At 46.0% G+C, this 18,650-nt stretch overlaps 1 protein-coding gene across 2 annotated transcripts in view; it reads right to left on the reverse strand.

The window, feature by feature from the left end:
• Positions 1-18,650, reverse strand: part of MED10 (mediator complex subunit 10) — a 179,778-nt gene that overhangs the window by 53,684 nt on the left and 107,444 nt on the right. Inside the window, exon 4 of one of the 2 annotated variants that reach the window (XM_078444243.1) lies at positions 16,738-16,983. The exons of the other annotated variant lie outside the window; for it this stretch is intronic. Within the exon in view, the coding sequence (XP_078300369.1) occupies positions 16,753-16,983 (231 nt within the window). The 3' untranslated portion in view covers positions 16,738-16,752. Of the gene's footprint in view, positions 1-16,737; positions 16,984-18,650 lie in introns of those variants that run through there. 2 annotated transcript variants of the gene reach the window in all.

Below are 18,650 nucleotides of genomic sequence, written 5' to 3' on the forward strand. Positions count from 1 at the left end.
GGCAACCATCCTATGTAACTCTCTTCCGCAGAGGCTCTGCCATCCTATAATTGCCCCAGGTGGACCATGCAGCCTCCATAGTGGGCTTAGAACAAGAGGGCACTGGACAGACTTGCACCAACTATTAAGTGTTTCAGTTCAGAAGTGACACACAGTAATTCCACCTCAGTCCATTGGCAAGAACGAGATATGTGGCCTGTAGTGGTTTGAATGGTATCTCTTCAAAATCAATGTCTCCAGGAACCTGTGAATTTGACCTTATTTGCAAAAAGAGTCTTGGCCTATTTACAATTTTGATGAAAGTGGACAAGGCTAGTGAATCCTTGGCTTGACTTTGCTTGGCTCATAAGTTAGTTACATTTTTAATTTTTTGAGGTCTCTTTTTATTGTTTTCCATAGCAGCTTCACAATTTGACATTCCCACCAACCGTGTGCAATTTCTCTACATCCTTGACAATTTTTGTTATTTTTTTTTTTTATAATAGCTTTCCTAATGGGTATGAGGTGACATTTTGTTGTAGTTTTGATTTGCATTTCCCTGAAGATGAGTGATGCTGAGCATCTTTTCATTCACCATTTGGTCCTCTGGGTGTCTTCTTTGGAGAACTATCTATTCAAGTCCCTTGCCCATTTTCAAAATCAGATTTTTGGAGGTTTGGTTTTGTATTTCTTTCACTGTTGAATTGCGAGAGTTCCTTGTATATTTTGGAAATTGATCCTTTATGAGATACATAGTTTATAAATATTTTCTCCCATTCTGTATGTTGCCTTTTTATTCTGTTGTTTCCTTTGCTGTGCAGAGGCTTTTTGGGTTAACATAGTTCCACTTGTCTAATTTTTATTTTATTGCTTGTGCTTTTGGTGTCATATTCAAGAAGTCATTGCCAAGCCCAGTGTCGTGAAGCTTTTCTCCTATGTTTTCTCCTTGACATTTTTAGTTTCAGGTCTTTCATTTACATCTTTAATCCATTTTGAGGTGGGGTGGAGTTTTTTGTTTGTTTTTTTTTAATAGAGTAATATAGGGATCTCATTTCATTCTTTCACATTAGATATCTAGTTTTCCCAACACTCTTTCTTGAACATACTGTTCTTCCTCCATTATGTATTTTGGGCACCTTGGTTGAAAATCAGTTGACCGTATATGCATGCATTTATTTCTGGATCTTTATTTGTTCCATTGGTCTTCTGGGCATAGACCCAACAGAACTGAAATCAGACTCTTAAAGAGCTATCTTCACTCCCATGGTCATTGCAGAATTACTCACAACAAGCAAGATATGGAAATAACCCAAATGTCATTGGCAGATGAATCAATAAAGAAAATGTAGTATCTACACAATAGGATATTATTCAGCCTTAAAAAAGGAAATCCTATCATTTGCAACATGGATAAGCTTGAAAGACATCATCCTGAGAAACAAGCCAGTCAAAGAAGGGCAAATACTGCATGATTCCACTTAGATGAGATATCTAAAATAGTCAAACTCATAGAAGCAGAGACCAGAATGATGGTGACGAGGGAGTCACTGTAATCAAGTTATGATGAGGTCATAGTGGATTAGAGTAGGCCCTAATTCAATGATTATTCCTAGAAGGAGGAGGAAATTTGGACACACACACACACACACACACACACACACACACACACAGATAACACCATGTAAAGACTCAGGCAGAAATCGGAGTGATGCAATCACAAGTAAGGATGCCACGTATCACCAAGGATAGTCAGCAACCACCAACTGTGTGATTTCCTATGGTGGCCAAGCAAACTAATCTGCGGTTCTACTCAGCTTCGATGGACTTAGATGGGCAACGTGCATGGAGTTGCCTAGCCAGTTATTTCCAGTATTAGACTTCTGTTGCACCCCTGAGGCTACCCATGCAATCCTGTCACTCTCCTTTTCCCTAGTTTCAGTGTGGTTCACCAAAACCCCCCTTCTCATACATGGGTGCATGTCTGTGCAGCTTGGATGTTAGGGTTCAAAGTAGTGACAGCAGCAAATGTAGCTCATCTCCATAGAGAGAAACAAAAGCATCACAGGATGCCATGGAAACTGCAGAGTCAAATTAAACATGAATCACAGGCTTGTCATACATAGCACATGCACACACATACATACTCACCCACCTCTATCAGCCACCATGCAGAGTTCAACTGCATTTACGTAGGACGTGGCCACTATGTGGGTTCACAGCCCATCCCCCCAACCAAGTTCAGCAAATAGGTCTTGGGCTAGTGGCCCAAGTCAAAGGCTATAGCCAACAGGTTGTCCACAATTTGGGGCTTTGAGATTGCCAGGTGCATGCATTAATTGATTCATGCCTCGCTGCAGCAAACTATTTTGAATTGATGCTTAGTATAAAGGCTCTTATGACTGCAATCCATATTTCAATTTCTTGCCATAAAATAATAATTTGAAAAATGCAGAGAAATACACTGTTAACAATTTAACATTTACTTTCAATAAATAGGAAGTATTTTACAGGGAGCTGCAGCCCATTAGAGAAATCATAATTCATGCTCCATGCCAAGAAAATGTACGCTCGATCTCATTGCACCCTGTGCCCAGCTACAAAACCCAAAACTCCGTCTGCATTATAGATTGTCATCATGATAGGTTAACAAATCTAGGGTAAAAAGTCCCGTTGAACACAGCCTGCACATTTCAAATGAAGATGCCACAACATGTCCGGCTTTCCTGCAGGGATGGCAGAAATGAAATTACCCCTCATTTATACCAGGCGACCATAAATGCTGAAATATAGATTATCATACATTTGGAATGATCCTGCCTGTGTAGTTCCCCTGCTAATTTATGCATTCTGAAGTTCTCAGTGCAGCAAGCCTCTTTTCTTCCTCTGAACTTTTTTGGAAAATACCAGTATGTGAATCTTGAAATTAGATTGCATTTAAGCAACACCACAAACTGCGCACCTGTTACGATCTTTTCCAGTGCACTTATGACATGCATTTATGAGCGTCTCCACCTATCTGTCATCTACTCTGGAATCCAGACCTCCTAAGACATCAGGCTTCAACGGTACAAATGCAGCAGCCCCATTCATCTTAGAGTTAAAGCAGTAACAAAAAGATGTCAGGTGCTACAAATACAGTATTTCGAATTACAATTAGAGGTGAGGAATGAGTCAGCTGTTTATCTTGCTGTTTAAAGAAAGAGCTTTTTTCCTACCTCCACTAAGAAGTGCTATTCAAATACCAGATGGTCACCCGTGGAAAAAATGTGAATGACACCTTTAAAAGTACATTGTACTTACAAAAAAACTCCCAGATCAAGCCATACTCTGTATTAAGGAGGGATCTAATGCAGATGGAATTCCCGCCTCCTCCCCCGACCTTTCCTCCAGAGTGTACTTTGAGAAAAAAAAGAAAAATATATTTTACAAAAACCAATCAATTCTCTGTCAAGTAGAATGGTTATTTCACATTTCTTCACAGTTTAGAGATAAAAGGGGCCCAGTGAAAGAAGTTGGGGGCAGTTGGATTTAATTCCTGAGACAATACACACATAGCATTTCTGTACCTTGATATTACAGTGGGAACACCAGTTGATTTGTTGAATTCCCCTAAAAATGTGAACTGAGGACTAAGAATTTTGTACATTCTTGCTAATGTCTGCATGAGTTAAGTCAGCCTGTCCACTTAGGGCCCATCAAGGTTGAGATTGTGTAATGGTCCCCACTGGGATGCAATGGACAATGATAGAAAGTAAGAAGTAAAACAGACATGGAATTTAGGGAGAGTCTAGGCCATGGGGACGGGCCAGCTGGGGATGGCTGCAATAAGATCTCCCACTTCTTGACTGAAGGATGACCTTGAGTTTGCCTGGCTTGTACATATATCCACCCTCCCCATGCTTGTCTTGTCCATACAGTGAGTTGAAATTACGGGACTCCAAGAAAACTTGTACAAAGGGTACCTAGTCTTATCCATAGTCACCAAAATTGAGTTCTTCGTTCAAGGCCCAGTTGGGATGGTGATCTATCTGTTCACCTCAGCACATGAGAAAATAGCCGAGGAAGCCTGAGGAAAGTCTTGAACCCTATGGCCAAATGGCCGTCTGACTGCTAGGTAATGGAGAGCAGCATTATTCTATGTGATTATAAAAGCAGAACAGCCATTGATCAGAGGACATACAAGGATGGGAGTCTTCGCTGACCAAAAACGAAGAGCTAGCTTCCTCACACTTGGAGTTGCTGAAAATAAACTGGGCTGTTGAGCGATTGGTCTCTCTTGTTCTGGGAGAGAGATAGTGTACCCATCTCCGGCGTGACGTGCGTTCCAAGATTCTAGCATCCTAAGTGGAGATCCTCTGCATGCTGACAAGTGCTGTGGGGGTTGTTAGGAATCCCAGGATGTCCTGAATCAGACATTTGTTTACCAAGTTGCGTGTGCCAGGAAATAGGGCTAGAACGTCCACTTGCAACACATAGTATCTCTTAGGTGAAGGAAAGAGAGCCTTGACTTCAACATTTGGCTCTATCCCAATTTGTGTCATCACCACAGAGTCTTTGAATAGCTAACGCAGGCCCTTTTGGAAGATGGTCAATGACATCTGCCAGGTGGCTTAAAGAACCCTGAGTGGCTGGGCTGGAATTTTCCCGTGCTGAGTCAGAGTGGGATGGAAACTACAGGAGGCATGCTGAAAATCACACGGGCCTTGGGAGTTACCCATAGAGTTGGAATCCCCACTTTATCCTCACTTTACCTAGGGCCTTGGGAAAGTCACTTAACCTCTCTGAGCCCCCTTTCCTCATTTACAAGAGGGAAGGTGATACTTTCCCACATGGTTGTAATAAAAAAATATCCCTGGCACAGGGATTCTGAGGCACCCAATAAATTGTAGCCATTATAATTGGGTGAATTGAGGATGCTGCATATTGAATGTAACTGAAAATTTTTCCCACATAAAAACCTCCTTTGCACTTTCTAGGTGCCACTTGACTTAATGCGGGCCTCCCGTGCCACTCACAGGAGAAACCATTCACTACCCACAAGGACAGATGCTTGGAGATGCTGTGGAAAGATGTTCTCCTTTCTCAGAGTTTGAAACTTCCATGGTAATATTTCTTCAAGATCTTGCTGGCCAACAGAACCCAAGAACACTTGGAAACTCCATCATGATCTGGCCAGAGCCCCCAGCCAGCATTGGAATTTTTCTAGCTGCCTCACAAGAAGTGAAAAGAAGCCAGCTGCACCAGTCAGCTCTCACCTGTGTATACATCCATCTTACACGATGAGTTAAAGCCTTAGTCAGGTCTGTGCAAGGAGCCACAAATATGTAGCTATACACAATTAAAGAGGGCAATTCTTCAGTCATCTTGAAGTCTCCATTGTAATTTTGTTCAATGACACGACTTTTCTCCTGTGTGTTATTTTTTAAATTAATAAGCCTTATTTTTATGGGCAGTTTTAGGTTCACAGAACAATTGGGTGGGAAGTATGGAGTTCCTACATACCTTACCCCCGCATGTGTATAAGCTCCCCCACTATCAACATCGTGCCCCAGAGCAGACACATCTGTTGGAACAACGAACAGTGACCCACCGCTATTACCCAGGGTTCCCAGTTTATATGTGGTTCTCTCTTGATGTTGTGCCTCTGTGGGTTTCAGAAACATATAGTGATGCATATCCACCATTATAGTACCTTACAGGGTAGTTTCACTGCCTTAGACATTTTCTGTGCTTCTCCTGTTCCCCCCACCCCGAACCCCTGGCAATAATTTTACCGTCTCATAGTTTTGTTTTTTCCAGAATGTCATAGAGTTGGAATCAGACAGCATGTGACCTTTTCAGATTAGCTTCTTTCACTTAGAAGAGCCTTAAGGCTCTCCCACATCTTTTCATGTCTTGAGAGCTCATTTATTTTTAGCACTGAATAATATTCCATTGTCTATATATATCACAGTTTGCTTATCCATTCACCTACTGAAGGCATCTTGGTTATTTCCAAGTTTTGGCAATTATGAATAAAACTGCTATAAACATTTATGTGCAGGTTTTTGTGTGGACATAAATTTTCAGCTTCTTTGGGTAGATACCAAGGACCACAAATTCGGGAACATATGGCAAGAGTATGTTCAGTTTGTAAGAAACTGCCAAACTGTCTTCCAAAGTGGCTGCACCATGTTGCATTCCCACCAGCGAAGAGTGAGTGTTCCTGTTGCTCCACATCCTCGCCAGCATTTGGTGTCGTCAGTGCTCTGGATTTTGGCCATTCTAATAGGTGTGCAGTGGTATCTCATTGCTCTTTGAGTTTACATTTCCCTGATGACATATAATGTGGGCTGTCTTTTCACATGTTTATTAGCCATCTGTATGTCTTCTTTGGTGAGGTGTCTGTTCAGGTCTTTTGCCCATTTTTTAATAGGCTGTTCATTTTCTTATTGTTTAATATTACGAGTTCTTGTGTATTTTGGATATATCATATGTGTCTTTTGCAAATATTTTCTTCTAATTTGTGGCTTGCCTTCTCATTCCCTTGACAGTTTCTTTCACAGAACGGATGCTTTACAATTTATCAGCTTTTCCTTTCAAGCAATACTGGCCTACTGGAAATTTTAAAATATGGCTTTGCTTTTCTGTCTCCTGCAGCCTTGACCAACTGCGGGTGTCAGCTGTGACATTCACTATCGAAGATGCTCCTGCCCCTTCCATCCAGTGCCTAGAAATGGCACCAGGACAGGCGATGTCACCCTGTGACCTGCAGATACACTTTTGAGTGGCTCCCTGTAGGTGCTCAGTCAACACCCAGCCCACACTCATCTGGATCCAGAAGATCCAACAAGCAGATGGGAATATCGCCTCCAGCTGTTAGACCACACCAGACTGAGAAGAAGAATGGTACTGTGTCATTACCAGCACAGAAACTCGGTGATTATGTCTGTCCTCTAAATGACAGCACTGATTAAATAGTAATTAATTCCTCAACAGGCTGAATTAAATAATCAAGTAAGCTGCAGGTGATGTAATTACAATAGTTATTTAACACTTAATGAAATACTCCTACAAGTATTGATCTGGTAAGTCTTTCCTCTATCTTGAAGCAGTCCCGTTCCTATGGAATGACTTTCCTATGAGGATCTAAGGACCCAACTGGCAATTTATGATCCCTTCCCAGGGCTAAATCTTTAGGTGAAAAGAAGCCCAATTTCACACCCTGTGGCCCAGACTGTACCAGGCGTTGGCACCAGCCTTGTCCTGTCAACCAGCAGTGGAACCAACCAGAACCTGAGAGCCCTCCAGGAATCGAAGACCCAAGTGATCAGAAGGGAGAGAAAGATCTTACTTGAGTTGGCCTGTGACTGGTTCCCATTACTTCTCTTCTGGAACTATCTGCAGGGTGAATATCAGCAGTTGTATTTGTTTTTTAATAGACATAGCATCTACCCTCAGATTTGTTCATCCCAAAATGTCCTCACAGGAAGGGATAAACATATTCACGAGTCCAGGGCAGCTCGAATATGCCCCTACTTCCAGCAGACTATTTATTACATGTTGACTGGATCTCAGCTTCTTAAGCACATTCCCTTGTGACTCAGTTATTAAACAAACACATGGGCAAGACAATATTACAGTGATATTACTTGTTAAGAAAGATAATCCCATATTCTTTGTACTTCCATGGAAATATTTGATATTAATCAAGTCAAGACACAACAGCTGAGAAGTGTTCACACTTTCTGTGTTATTTTTTTAGACTTTGGTACTTTTGCTTCTGTGTTATAGCCTTCAGACAAACAAGCTTCCTTTCTCCACCCCCCCCAGCACTGCGTAATGCTGACCCTGAATAATAAAACTCATCGGCAATGCAGTTTTTAACCTCGCGGTCTTATCACGAATATTTACTATCTGGCTGGGAGCTGGCACCGGGCTGCCTGCCTCTCCACTGCCCTGCCGCAGCCTGATCCACTGTTGGGAGAGTGTTGCCTTGGCAACAGAGGGCCGCGGAAGGCAAAGAAACTGACAGTCACCCACACAAAGCGCTCCGGATCTGTGGGCTAATTAAAAGGTTCTGTGCTTGGGTCACCTTGTAAACGAGAGGTGTCAGTCAGAAACCATGGTCACAAACAGCCCCGTGGAGAAGCCCCGGGAACTCCCTGCCACCCTGCAGGTGCCTGCTGCCCCCGAGTGAGGAACTCACAGGTCAGGCTCTCTCCTTGGCTGGGCAATCTTATTAAATGGACTGGATCTATTTTTTGCCAGTAGGCACATAAAGCAGTCAACTGGAGTGATTGATTAAAAGCAGGCTGCTCTCCTCAGATCCTGATTTAGATCTGATGTCATTTGTAATTGAAACTGCTTTCAAAAGCTTACAGGCTGGAAGGTGGTATGTGGGGGCAGTGGGCAACTTATGATGAGCTCTAAGGGGTTCAGGATATGGCAGAAGGTCATCATCTAAGCAAGGATGGAACAGACCCTCCCCTTGGACCTTAATCAGGAGACGTCATCTTTACAGTGTGTTGTGGGGCAAGCGGACGCTGAGCATCTCCAGTATACCGAGTAGCCTTAAGAACATGGGGGTGAAGGCCTTGCCCCCAGTGGCCCATAGCTGCCCACTGGCATTGCAGCTCTCTGTGCTCCAGCCCCAGCGGAACTCTTTAGCCACAGCTCACACTACACACCCCACACGGTACACTCACTTCCAGGTAGGTCCAAGAGCCTGGATTCCTGCACCAAAGCTGAACTCTGACCCTTTAGAAACCCATGAGCACTGCACAAAAACAGAAAGGGAAGCTCCCAGAGAAACAGAAACAGAGGTGGCCACAAGGAGAGGCCGGATGTTACATAAGAGCCCACCACTTACAAAGGCAACGCACACCCACGGGGAAGCAGCCAGACTCAAGAACTGGCTGGGGGGATCTGGGGGGAACTGGCTGGGAGGAATGGGGCGGAACTTCAGTGGGGCCTGCCTGAGGCTCCCAAAAGACCAAAGACAGGAGCTCCTGGTCCACTCACCTCCATTAGCACGAGTGCATCAGAATCTCCCTACAGCCTCTCGGAACAGAGGAGTCTCACACCTCAGGTCATCAGGAAGTATTAGGGGGGTCGCAGGATCCCCACGGACAGCCTCAACTACCTGTTTCTCTTCTTGCTGATGACCAGAGCTCCTTTCTGAGAGATGGGCAAGACCACATGATGCGGGTTCTGGTTGCACACACAGCACTCACGTCGAATGTGTGTGACCTGGAGAGTTACCTCATACTTCTGCATCCCTGTTTCATCACCCAACAAAGGGGCAGCAAGACTATTCTCTTCACGAAGGCACCACGATAATGAAATAAGGTAATCTGTGTCAATGCTCCGAGAGATGCCAAGAGCACCGTGAGGCCCCAGTGAACACGGGTGAACTGTGTCTCCCAAAAAGATACGTAGGAGTCCCAACACCCAGCGCCTCAGAATGTGACCATATTTGGAGATGAGGTCTTTCCAGAGATAATCAGGTTAAGATGAAGTCATCAGGGTTGGGCTCCAAACCAATACAACGGGTGTCCTCATCAAAAGGGGAAACTGGGACACAGGCGCTGACCTGCATCGAGGGCGGACAATATGGAGACACAGGAAAAGCACCAGGTGAACATGAAAGCAACCCATCTACAAGCCAAGGAGCGTCAAAGACTTCCAGTGGACCCCCAGACGCTGAGAGGCAAGGAAGTCTCCCGGGCAGGTTTCAGAAGGTCATGGCCTTGCTGACGCCTTGAGTTTGCCTTTTGTCTCCAGAACTATGAGATAATAAATTTCTGTTGGGTAAGCCACCCAGTCTGTGGTGCTTTGTTACAGAGACCTTGGGAACTCATGCGGTGTGTTCATCAGGGTAAGTGTTTGTAAGTTCTAACCTGCGAAATCCCAAAATGCAGTACGTTTGAAAGGAAGTTCCTCATGAACCCATCGCGTCGTGCCCAGCCCTGGGCAGGGGGAGCCACTCTCTGCCATGGGCTCATGCAGGAATCCAGGTCCTTTCTGCTCTGTGGCTCCCCCACCTATATTCCAGTGAGTGGGAAGGGACAGGACAGGATCTGGCTTCTGAGTTCAGGAAGGACCAAACCCAGAGGGGCAGGCCTCTCTTCCACCCACTCCCCATCAGTGCAGGCTGTCACATGGCCACCCGTGGCTGCATGTGAATCCCCAGCGTTCCTGGTTGTGACTTTGCATGAATATTACTTAGTGAATGGGAAACCTGATACTACACCTGATAAGGAAAGAATCCAAGGATTGCTCAGTGCCAAAACCAATAGCATTAGGCATGCACCTTGTACCTTGCGATGGTTGAGGTTTGACAGAATCAGTCCATTCAGAAGAAGGGGTCTCTCCAAAGTAGCTGAACAGAGTCTCCCGAGAGAGACTGGCTGGGGACGTTCCCAACTGAGGCCCCGGTAGCCGCCCTGCACTTCTAGTCTCTTTACGGGAGACAGAGGCCTCCCAGCGACCAGCTTAATTATTCCCTGCAACTTTTAACAGCTGAATTGTCATTTCTTTAGCTGCTACAAGGTTTGGGTCATCTCGCTGGTGGCTTTATTAGTATCTATTTTTACTCATAATGAGGAGATAAATAAGCAAGGTTTCCACAACTGGTGAAAGCCTCTTTGTTGGAGACAGCCAATCATCACAAACCACCTTAGAAATTACAGCCAACCCATGCACTTTCTAAAATAATCTGAAACTTAAAGATGCAACTATTTATCAATTAATTTAAACCCCAGCGAGAATTTTGCATACACAGGGACTTTAGGATGGAGCTTAATGGATTGAATTCAGACTACTGCACAAATGAATTCTGAGAGCTGGGTTATATATATTCACAAAGTTGAGGCTTCGTGAAGTTTTCTTGGCAGAAGGAAAGAATATATTAAAATCTGGACTCCTTATGTGTTTCCCAGAAGAAATCAGCAGTCAGCTTCTTCCACCATAAAATTAATCCAGAAAGTAAATGAACATAATGCAAGAAATAATTCTGTTGTGGGGGGGAGGGGTGTACTTCACAGGCAACAACAATATCCAACGAAGTTTTGGTCCTGCCATTCTGAGGGCCTTTGAAAACTATGTCAAATCCTACCGAATTGAATTTGAAACAGACCATGAAAGATTTCAAGTAAGCTCTTGTGGGGATCAAAATGAAGATTTATAGCAATGGAAATAAATTTGATTTCGAAAATGACTTTTGGTATCATTGCGTTAATGACCTTAAGGGAAACCCCTCTCAGGGGAAGTATTAGGTCACAGGATATTCAATCAGGGGAGCAATGCTGAAGTAGGGAACTTGCAAATTAAAGATAGCACCATTTGTCTTAAATCGATCAGAGACAAGAGTGGAGGAAAAAGTCCCCAAAAGGTACAGCAAAAAATCAAGCCCAATTTGATTTGATTTATGTCACCTAGCCTCATGGCACTGCAAATACCATGAGACCTTATTTCAAGGATTCTATAGATGAACTTGTGGCCAGAGAGAAGAGGGAAATGATTCCATAGAAGGAAGACGAGGAAGAAGAAAAAGAGAAGGAGAAAAGAGGGGGTAGGGAAGGAAAGGGAGAAGATTTTTACATCACATCTGTGAAATGCCTGGATGTATTCCCCCAAAATGCTTTAAAAATAGTCCAGTGGGTGCCTGGGTGGCTCAGTCGGTTAATCTTCCGACAGCACAGATCATGATCTCCCTCTCTGATGTCCATGAGGAACCTGCTTCAGATCTTCTGTCCCACCCTCTCTGCCTCTCCCCTGCTTGTGCTCTCTCTCTCTCTCTCAAAAATAAATAAGCATTTTAAAAATAAAAATAAAATAAAATACTAAAGAAAGATAATCCAGTGACTCAGAGATTGGATGGAGGTCAGGACCAGAAACTGGAAGAAATGCCCATGTTGTGCTGGTTTGTACCTAACAGCTCTCCCCCCAGAAGCTGCACAGCGCCCCGGACACCTGGAGCTAGTTACTTACTCTCCCCATCTGCAGTGGCCTTGGGCTACTGAAGGACCACGTGGCCGACCAAGACACGGAGGGAGGGGGCTTCCCTAGAAGCGATCAGAGACTGCCCAGCCCAGAGCCCCAAGGCTACAGGCTCTTCAGGTCCTGGAAGGACCAGCATCTGACCTTGATGACCACACTCCAAGTCTGCCCCAGCCACACAAGGAAGACTCCTATAGACAGACTGTAGACGTCCATCTCACGGTTTGTTTTGTTCTCTTCAAAGGGAGACGTTGAATCAGGGTTTGGCCCAGCTGGCAAGTTTTCTGGACTGGAAACTGTCAACCATTTGCTAGGAACATATACAATCTAACATGCCTTTGGATGATGTAGACCAAACCCAGCTTGGCTCCCTGCAGGCGGGAGCCATGCAGCCAGCCCTCTAAGGAAGTTATGTCATGACACTAGAGAAATCTGACATCTGGAAACCCAACCAATTAAAACACAGCCAACAGCTAACCGGAAGGTCACAGGCCACTCCTGCCATTTCTACATATTGACTATCATGAGAACTAAGAGGTATTTTACAGTAAGCTTGGGTCACAGTTTTACAAGTAACTACATTTGTACACAACACAGAAAAACCCTTGATCCAGAAAGAAGATCAGATAGAACATGTGCATTAAGGTCCCTGAAAACAGAAAAGAAACAGCTTAGGGAAGGAACACATTTGCCACCTCTCTGAACTTTCCCCAGAGCCCCTGTCCTCTCATGGGTCCTGCAGGTAAAGTCCAGGGTTCTGGGACAGAATCAAACTGGTTGTTAGGACAGTATGAGTGGTTAAGTTGGGTGGTCCATACAGAGAATAGAATATTTCTTGAGATAATAGCAAGAAGAAAAGCAGGTGGCCACAGTAGCCAAGAGGCAACTATTTAAGGTACAGAAAGATTAAGTTGTCTTCACCAGCTCCAGGATTTTCCAAAGATCAGGAAGTCCCTTAATCAGTTAAATAAGGCCAACTTGGGTGGCAGGGCCATTCGCTGAGCTCTGGTACAAAGTTTTCACTCCCGTCTGTGCCGACACTTATGACAAAGCCAGTCCTCTCTTGCCCTTGGTCTCCCTCTCAGATACCTTAGAAGGAAGAGGAAAGGAAGAATTAACAGGATGAATGGAAGTATTTAGGTCTCCGTTATAACAAGGCCAGTCCTCTCTTGCCCTTGGTCTCCCTCTCAGATACCTTAGAAGGAAGAGGAAAGAAGGAATTAACAGGATGAATGGAAGTATTTAGGTCTCCGTTGGCAATCATTCCAACCTCATTTATCTGAATAATTATGTGTGCATGGAGCCAGGAAGGAGGGGAGAGAGAGCTAGGACCTGAGACCCACACCCCCATCCCAGTCCCAAAGGCAGCATCTCAGAGGATGTACAGTCTTCAACAACTAGGACCCCAATTTTTGGCACCCTCTATTCCCTCAGAGGTCCCTCGCTTCCTGGGTTTCCCAAGGAGCCAGGCTTTCCTCCTCAGTAATGGACTCCAGCCAGCTCTCTAACATCCCACTTGATGTAAACGTGGGCATCTCAAACATGGCACACCCCTTCCCAATGGCTGCCCCTCCAGTCTCCTGCACCTGTGTGCATTGGAGCACCACTGTCCTAGTTGCTCAGACAAAACATCTAAGAATTCTTCTTGACCTCTGTCTTCTTCTCACGTCCTACATCCCGCCCACAAGCAAATCCTATCAGCTCCACCTGCAAAATATAACCAAAGCCATCTTCTTCCCTATCCCCATCCTGGCGAGGAGTCCTCACCTACAACATGTCTCCCCCAGTTGATCAGAATAGCATCATATGTGGGCTCCCCACTTGCACTGGTCTATGTCCAGTCCACCTCCTCATGGCAGAGTGGTCTTTAAGAAACACAAATCAGATTGTATCTCTCTCCTCCTTAGGCCCTCATTCACAGAATTTCTGGGGGCAATGGAGCTGGTGACGAAAACGGTTGACATGGTGCTGATAAATGGTGCAGACACCAGAGGCAACTTTAAGCATGGCAGCAATACACCCCAAAGATCCCCAAGTGAACCCTCCAGGCACAGACCTGCCTATGGAGCTCTCGACCTTCACGTCTAAGTGCTCACTCAGTGTCTTCACTTGGATGTCTCAAGGTAACCTCAAACTCAACTCATCACCCACCAGACACTGAACTCATCACCTCCACCCTTGCTCCCCCCAACCATGAGCATGGCCCCAAACGTTCCCCTCCTCAGAGAATGGCACCAACCACTTACCAACTGTACAAGCCACCACCTCGGCACGACCTTTGGTGTCTCCCTCTCCTTTCCCAGTGTCAACTCCACACCAACTCCCGTCTTTCTCACCTGCCAAATGCCTGTCAAATCGACCCACAGCTCACTATTGCCAGACACACCTTGCTGTCCTACAAGGTCGTTCCTTTCACCTAATTGGTATTCCCAGGTCCAATGTAGTCTCCCAGAGTGTGGGCATCTCAATAACTGGACCTTCTCTTATTCACAGGGGATTCCAGCTCTGGGCTACACATTCTCAGGGTCTTCTGTTTCTTCCAAGAGCATGTCTAATATATTCTTCACTGTGATTGTTTGATTAGTGAGTCTTTCCTCACCAAAGTGTGAGCTTTACGTACATTCCTGAACGCCATAAAGATGTCTGTGGGAAGTCACAGCCACCAAGCCCAGTGGACACAGATCCCCTCCCTAATCTATTTGTAATCTTTGTTGAACAAGGAGCAGAAATGGCCCAAGGAATGCACTGAGCTGACGCATGTTCAACACACAGCCTCTGACAAGCAGAGTGAATTGTAAGAGGTGTGTGGTCCAGTGAGAGATAACAGTACCCTGCAAAGATGGACTAGAACTGGCCCAGAGAACGGCAATAGCTTCTTCTTCACACGTTCCTCCCCATGGTCCTGAGTCCTATATCATCCCAGGTGCCACTGTCAGGACCCTCCTTCCATCGTTGCTTGAGCCCTGACCACCTCCCCTCATAAACAGACCCTGGAGAGAACATACGTCATAGGTGCACATGCCTCAAGTCGGTAAGGAAGCAACGTCCATGGAGGCAACGTATCGCCAAGCGACATACAAGGTGCTGTACATCGTGAGCAATGCACTCTATCTCCTGAATGGCCTTCGTGCCGAGATCGTCACCTAAACAAGAAGCCCAATAACGAGGGCTTCATCCCCGGCAAAGTCAGGGGAAGGGACCTTGTTCCACTTGAAATCGGCCCCTGCCCACAAGAGGGCTGCCTGTCTTCCTCATGGAAAAGAGAAAAGGCCCCTAAAGTGGGCCCTGCCTGCCTGATTTTGACCTTAGTGGGTTACAGATTAGCTTTGCTGAGTGTCTTGTTAATCCAAACTGCTTCTGCTTCCTGATCCTTTTCTTTGAGCTGCTTTGCTTTGTTCCCTTTGGCCTCCCCAGGGAAGCAGTGTGGGTTTCACGTAGCAGATTGTCAAGGGTTTCATAGCAAACAGTCTTATGCACACACACGTACACACACGTGCTGGCTTTCTATAGCCAGGGAATATAACCTTGCAAAATAACCAAGACTTGTTCTACTTAGAGTAAGGTCGAAAGCAACAAAGAGAGGAGAGACGGGGCAGGCAAAGTCTTTGCCAGCAACTTCCACGTTACTCCTCCAGACACCCGATCAATGATTCTTAATCCCCAGTGTGTCTCCAAATTGCTTGGAGAGCTTGTTAAAAATTTAGATTCCTGGCTTCCACCCCAGGAAGTCTGATTTAGTAGGTCTCGCGTGTGGCTATAAATCCAATTTTTAGCCAGTGCCTCGCTTGATTCAGAAGCTGTTGGTCCAAAGAGCAAACTGGGATCTGACCCTGAACGTGCCATTCTGCTGCTCAGCGCCTTCGATCACGCTCCAAGAAGAAAGATTAAAACCGCAGGCCGGAGGGTGCTCTGGGCCAGGCTCCCCTGACGCATCTCGGCAATGCTCACAGGGGCCACCTCCCATGCAACATACCCCAGCTCGCTCCTCCTGGCCAGCAGTGTGAAGTCCTCACCCCAGCCCTGGGAGTCACCCCCACCACCCTCTCCAACACCTTGTAATCTGCTCAGCCCAACCCTGACCTCCTGGACCTTCTCCTGCCCCCAGGGTGGCCCTGCCGGCTCACCCTCATGGCTGCCCCAGCATTGACCTTCCTCATCCCAGCACCTTGGCTTTTTCGGGGCAACCTCACACCCAAGTCCTTCCCTGGGGGCCTCTGAGGGAAGAATGCAAGCCTTCTCCCTGGGTGGCTAGAGCTCCACCCTGTGAAGCACAGGGCTTCCCCAACACGCGTTTTCCACTGCATGACCGAGAGATGGGGAGGGGGAGGTGGGAGGAGCATCAAAGGAGACAGATACCAGCTAGACTCTCCTCCCTCTACACCTTCCCCTCTCCCTGCATGTCTTTTCTGAGGCTGGCTCCTTCCTGCCTTCAACACCTCTCCATCATGCGTCCCCCATCAGTCGCCCAGGGCCACCGCAACAGGGTACCACAGACTCAGTGGCTTGAACAACAGAAACGTATTATTTTCTCACAGTTCTAAAGACTTGGAAGTCCAGGATCCAGATGCTGGAAGGACTGCTTCCTTCTGATGCCTCCTCCCGGGCTATAGTGGCCATCTTCTCCCCGTGTCGTCACTCCGTCTTCCCTCTGTGTCCTGATCTCCTCTTCAGTATGACACTGGTCATACTGGAGTAGAGCCCACATGAATGCCTTCGTTTCAACTTAATTCCCTCTATAAAAACCTTGTCTCCAAATACAGTCACATTCTGAGGCAAACGGGGGCTAGAACTTCAACCTATGCATTTTGGAAGGACATGACTCAGCCCATAAAACCCTTTGCTATTGTTATAAATTCCTATTTTTGGTGGCAAGGTCTCCTGTAAACCATGGACCTCCTCACCTTCTCTGTGTCCGATGCAGGTCTCCGGGCAGGACAGCTTGGGGACAGCTGATCTGGTCTGCTTTGCCTTCCACTGGCCTGTGAGCACCTCATTTACTGGACTCAGTCTCCCCAGGGTGAGCTGCAGAGCATACACAAAGCGTGTGAGTGGGCATCACGCCCCCATCCTGCTGACACGGGACATTCAGGGAAGGGAGCCTTTAGAAATCCTTATGGAGATGTGGAAAACATTTCCCTTTGTGCCTGACCGTACTCTTGGAGTTCTTCAGCCAAAAAGAAAGTACTGTTAAGAATTATTACTGAGCTATTTAGAGTTTTTATTGGAGTTCTAGGAAGCCAAGAATTTCTGACTGGTATATGAATCACAGGAAGGAACCCTGATTATTTTTTACCCAGAAACTGGCAGTATTTGATGACAGATAAAAGTAATAGATCAGGAAGTGCAACTTCCCTTAATGCTATTTCAGTATTTCTCAAAGCATGCTTGCCAGAGATGTGAACGGCTGGGGAGAGTTGGCTCCTCTCTTCTATCTGTCCTGAGCTTGCATGGACCGCCTTCTAGCAGTTCCGAGTCCTTGCCGTGTTCGCCCCGTGCCACCCAGGTGTGTGTCTATGTCCCTCACTGCAATGAAGGGAACATTCATTAGAACATTTGTTCTAATCAGCTCAGTGAAAATCCTGACAGTGCTACGCTTTGGTGAGGAGGCAAGGGAATGAGGGTTCACACACATTCTGGTGGGATTCTAAGGCAAGCAGTCTGGAAAGTACTTTGATCACTCCCAGCAAGCTGAAGATGTGCACAGAGCCCAGAGATACTTGCATAGACGTCCAAGAAGACATTTAAAAGAATGGTTACTGCAATTACTTGCAACTTGGGAAAACGGAATAATTTAAATGTTCGATAGAATACCATAAAAATTCAATAAGTTAACTGGAATTAATGTATCAAGTAGATGAATCTTAAAACCATAATATTGATTTTTTTTTTTTTTAAAGCTGCTGCAATATGGACGTTGTGCAAAAAAAGCATGAACACGGCCAGCCTGGGCCTGTTGTCCTTAGAAAGATGCATCAGATTTCAAGAGGGTTCCCTCCATCCCCTAAATAACAAAAAAAAGCTTGGCATGATAACACTAGGTGTGCAAACAATGCAGTTGGTGTTGGAACTTGCTTTCCTTTGGGGCGTCTGGAGTCCAGGTGCTGAGCCAGGCAGGGGCACCAACATGAGCAGCCCCCGATGAAAATCCTGGGGCCCGAGCCCCTGTCAGACTCCCTGGAGGACAACCCTTCACACACAGAGGAACAAGCGTGTTCTGTGTGGCTGCTGGGCAAAACCCTAGGAAGCTCCTGCCTGGTTTCCTCCTGACCTCACCCCCATCCCCACCCCCCACCCCCATGCCTTTCCCTTTTCTGACTGTGTTCTTCACCCCACTCTGCGTTCCCCCTCCTCGCAGCTCTGACCCACTGCAACGAGTCACAGCGGGGAGCCCGAGCACCATGGAATCCTTCCACCATGGAAGCGCGGAACCTCGGGTGATCTGGGGACCCTCAAAGTGAACGCAAACAAAACATCATGTGGCTTAAGCTTAAGAACATGCAAAACAAGATGACTCATCGTTTATGGAGGCACATGTCTGATAGGAAAATATAAAAACATGCCCAGGGGTGATAAGTGACAGCAGAGAGTCAAGGACAAACGTTCACAAGACTCACCTGTGATACTTTATGCCCGTAAAGGAATGAAGCGAACATGGTGAAGTATTAAGATTTCATGTGGCTGAGTCACAG

The sequence above is a fragment of the Panthera onca genome, chromosome A1 (assembly GCF_046562875.1).
Source record: "Panthera onca isolate mPanOnc1 chromosome A1, mPanOnc1 haplotype 2, whole genome shotgun sequence".
Taxonomy (NCBI): Eukaryota; Metazoa; Chordata; class Mammalia; order Carnivora; family Felidae; genus Panthera; species Panthera onca.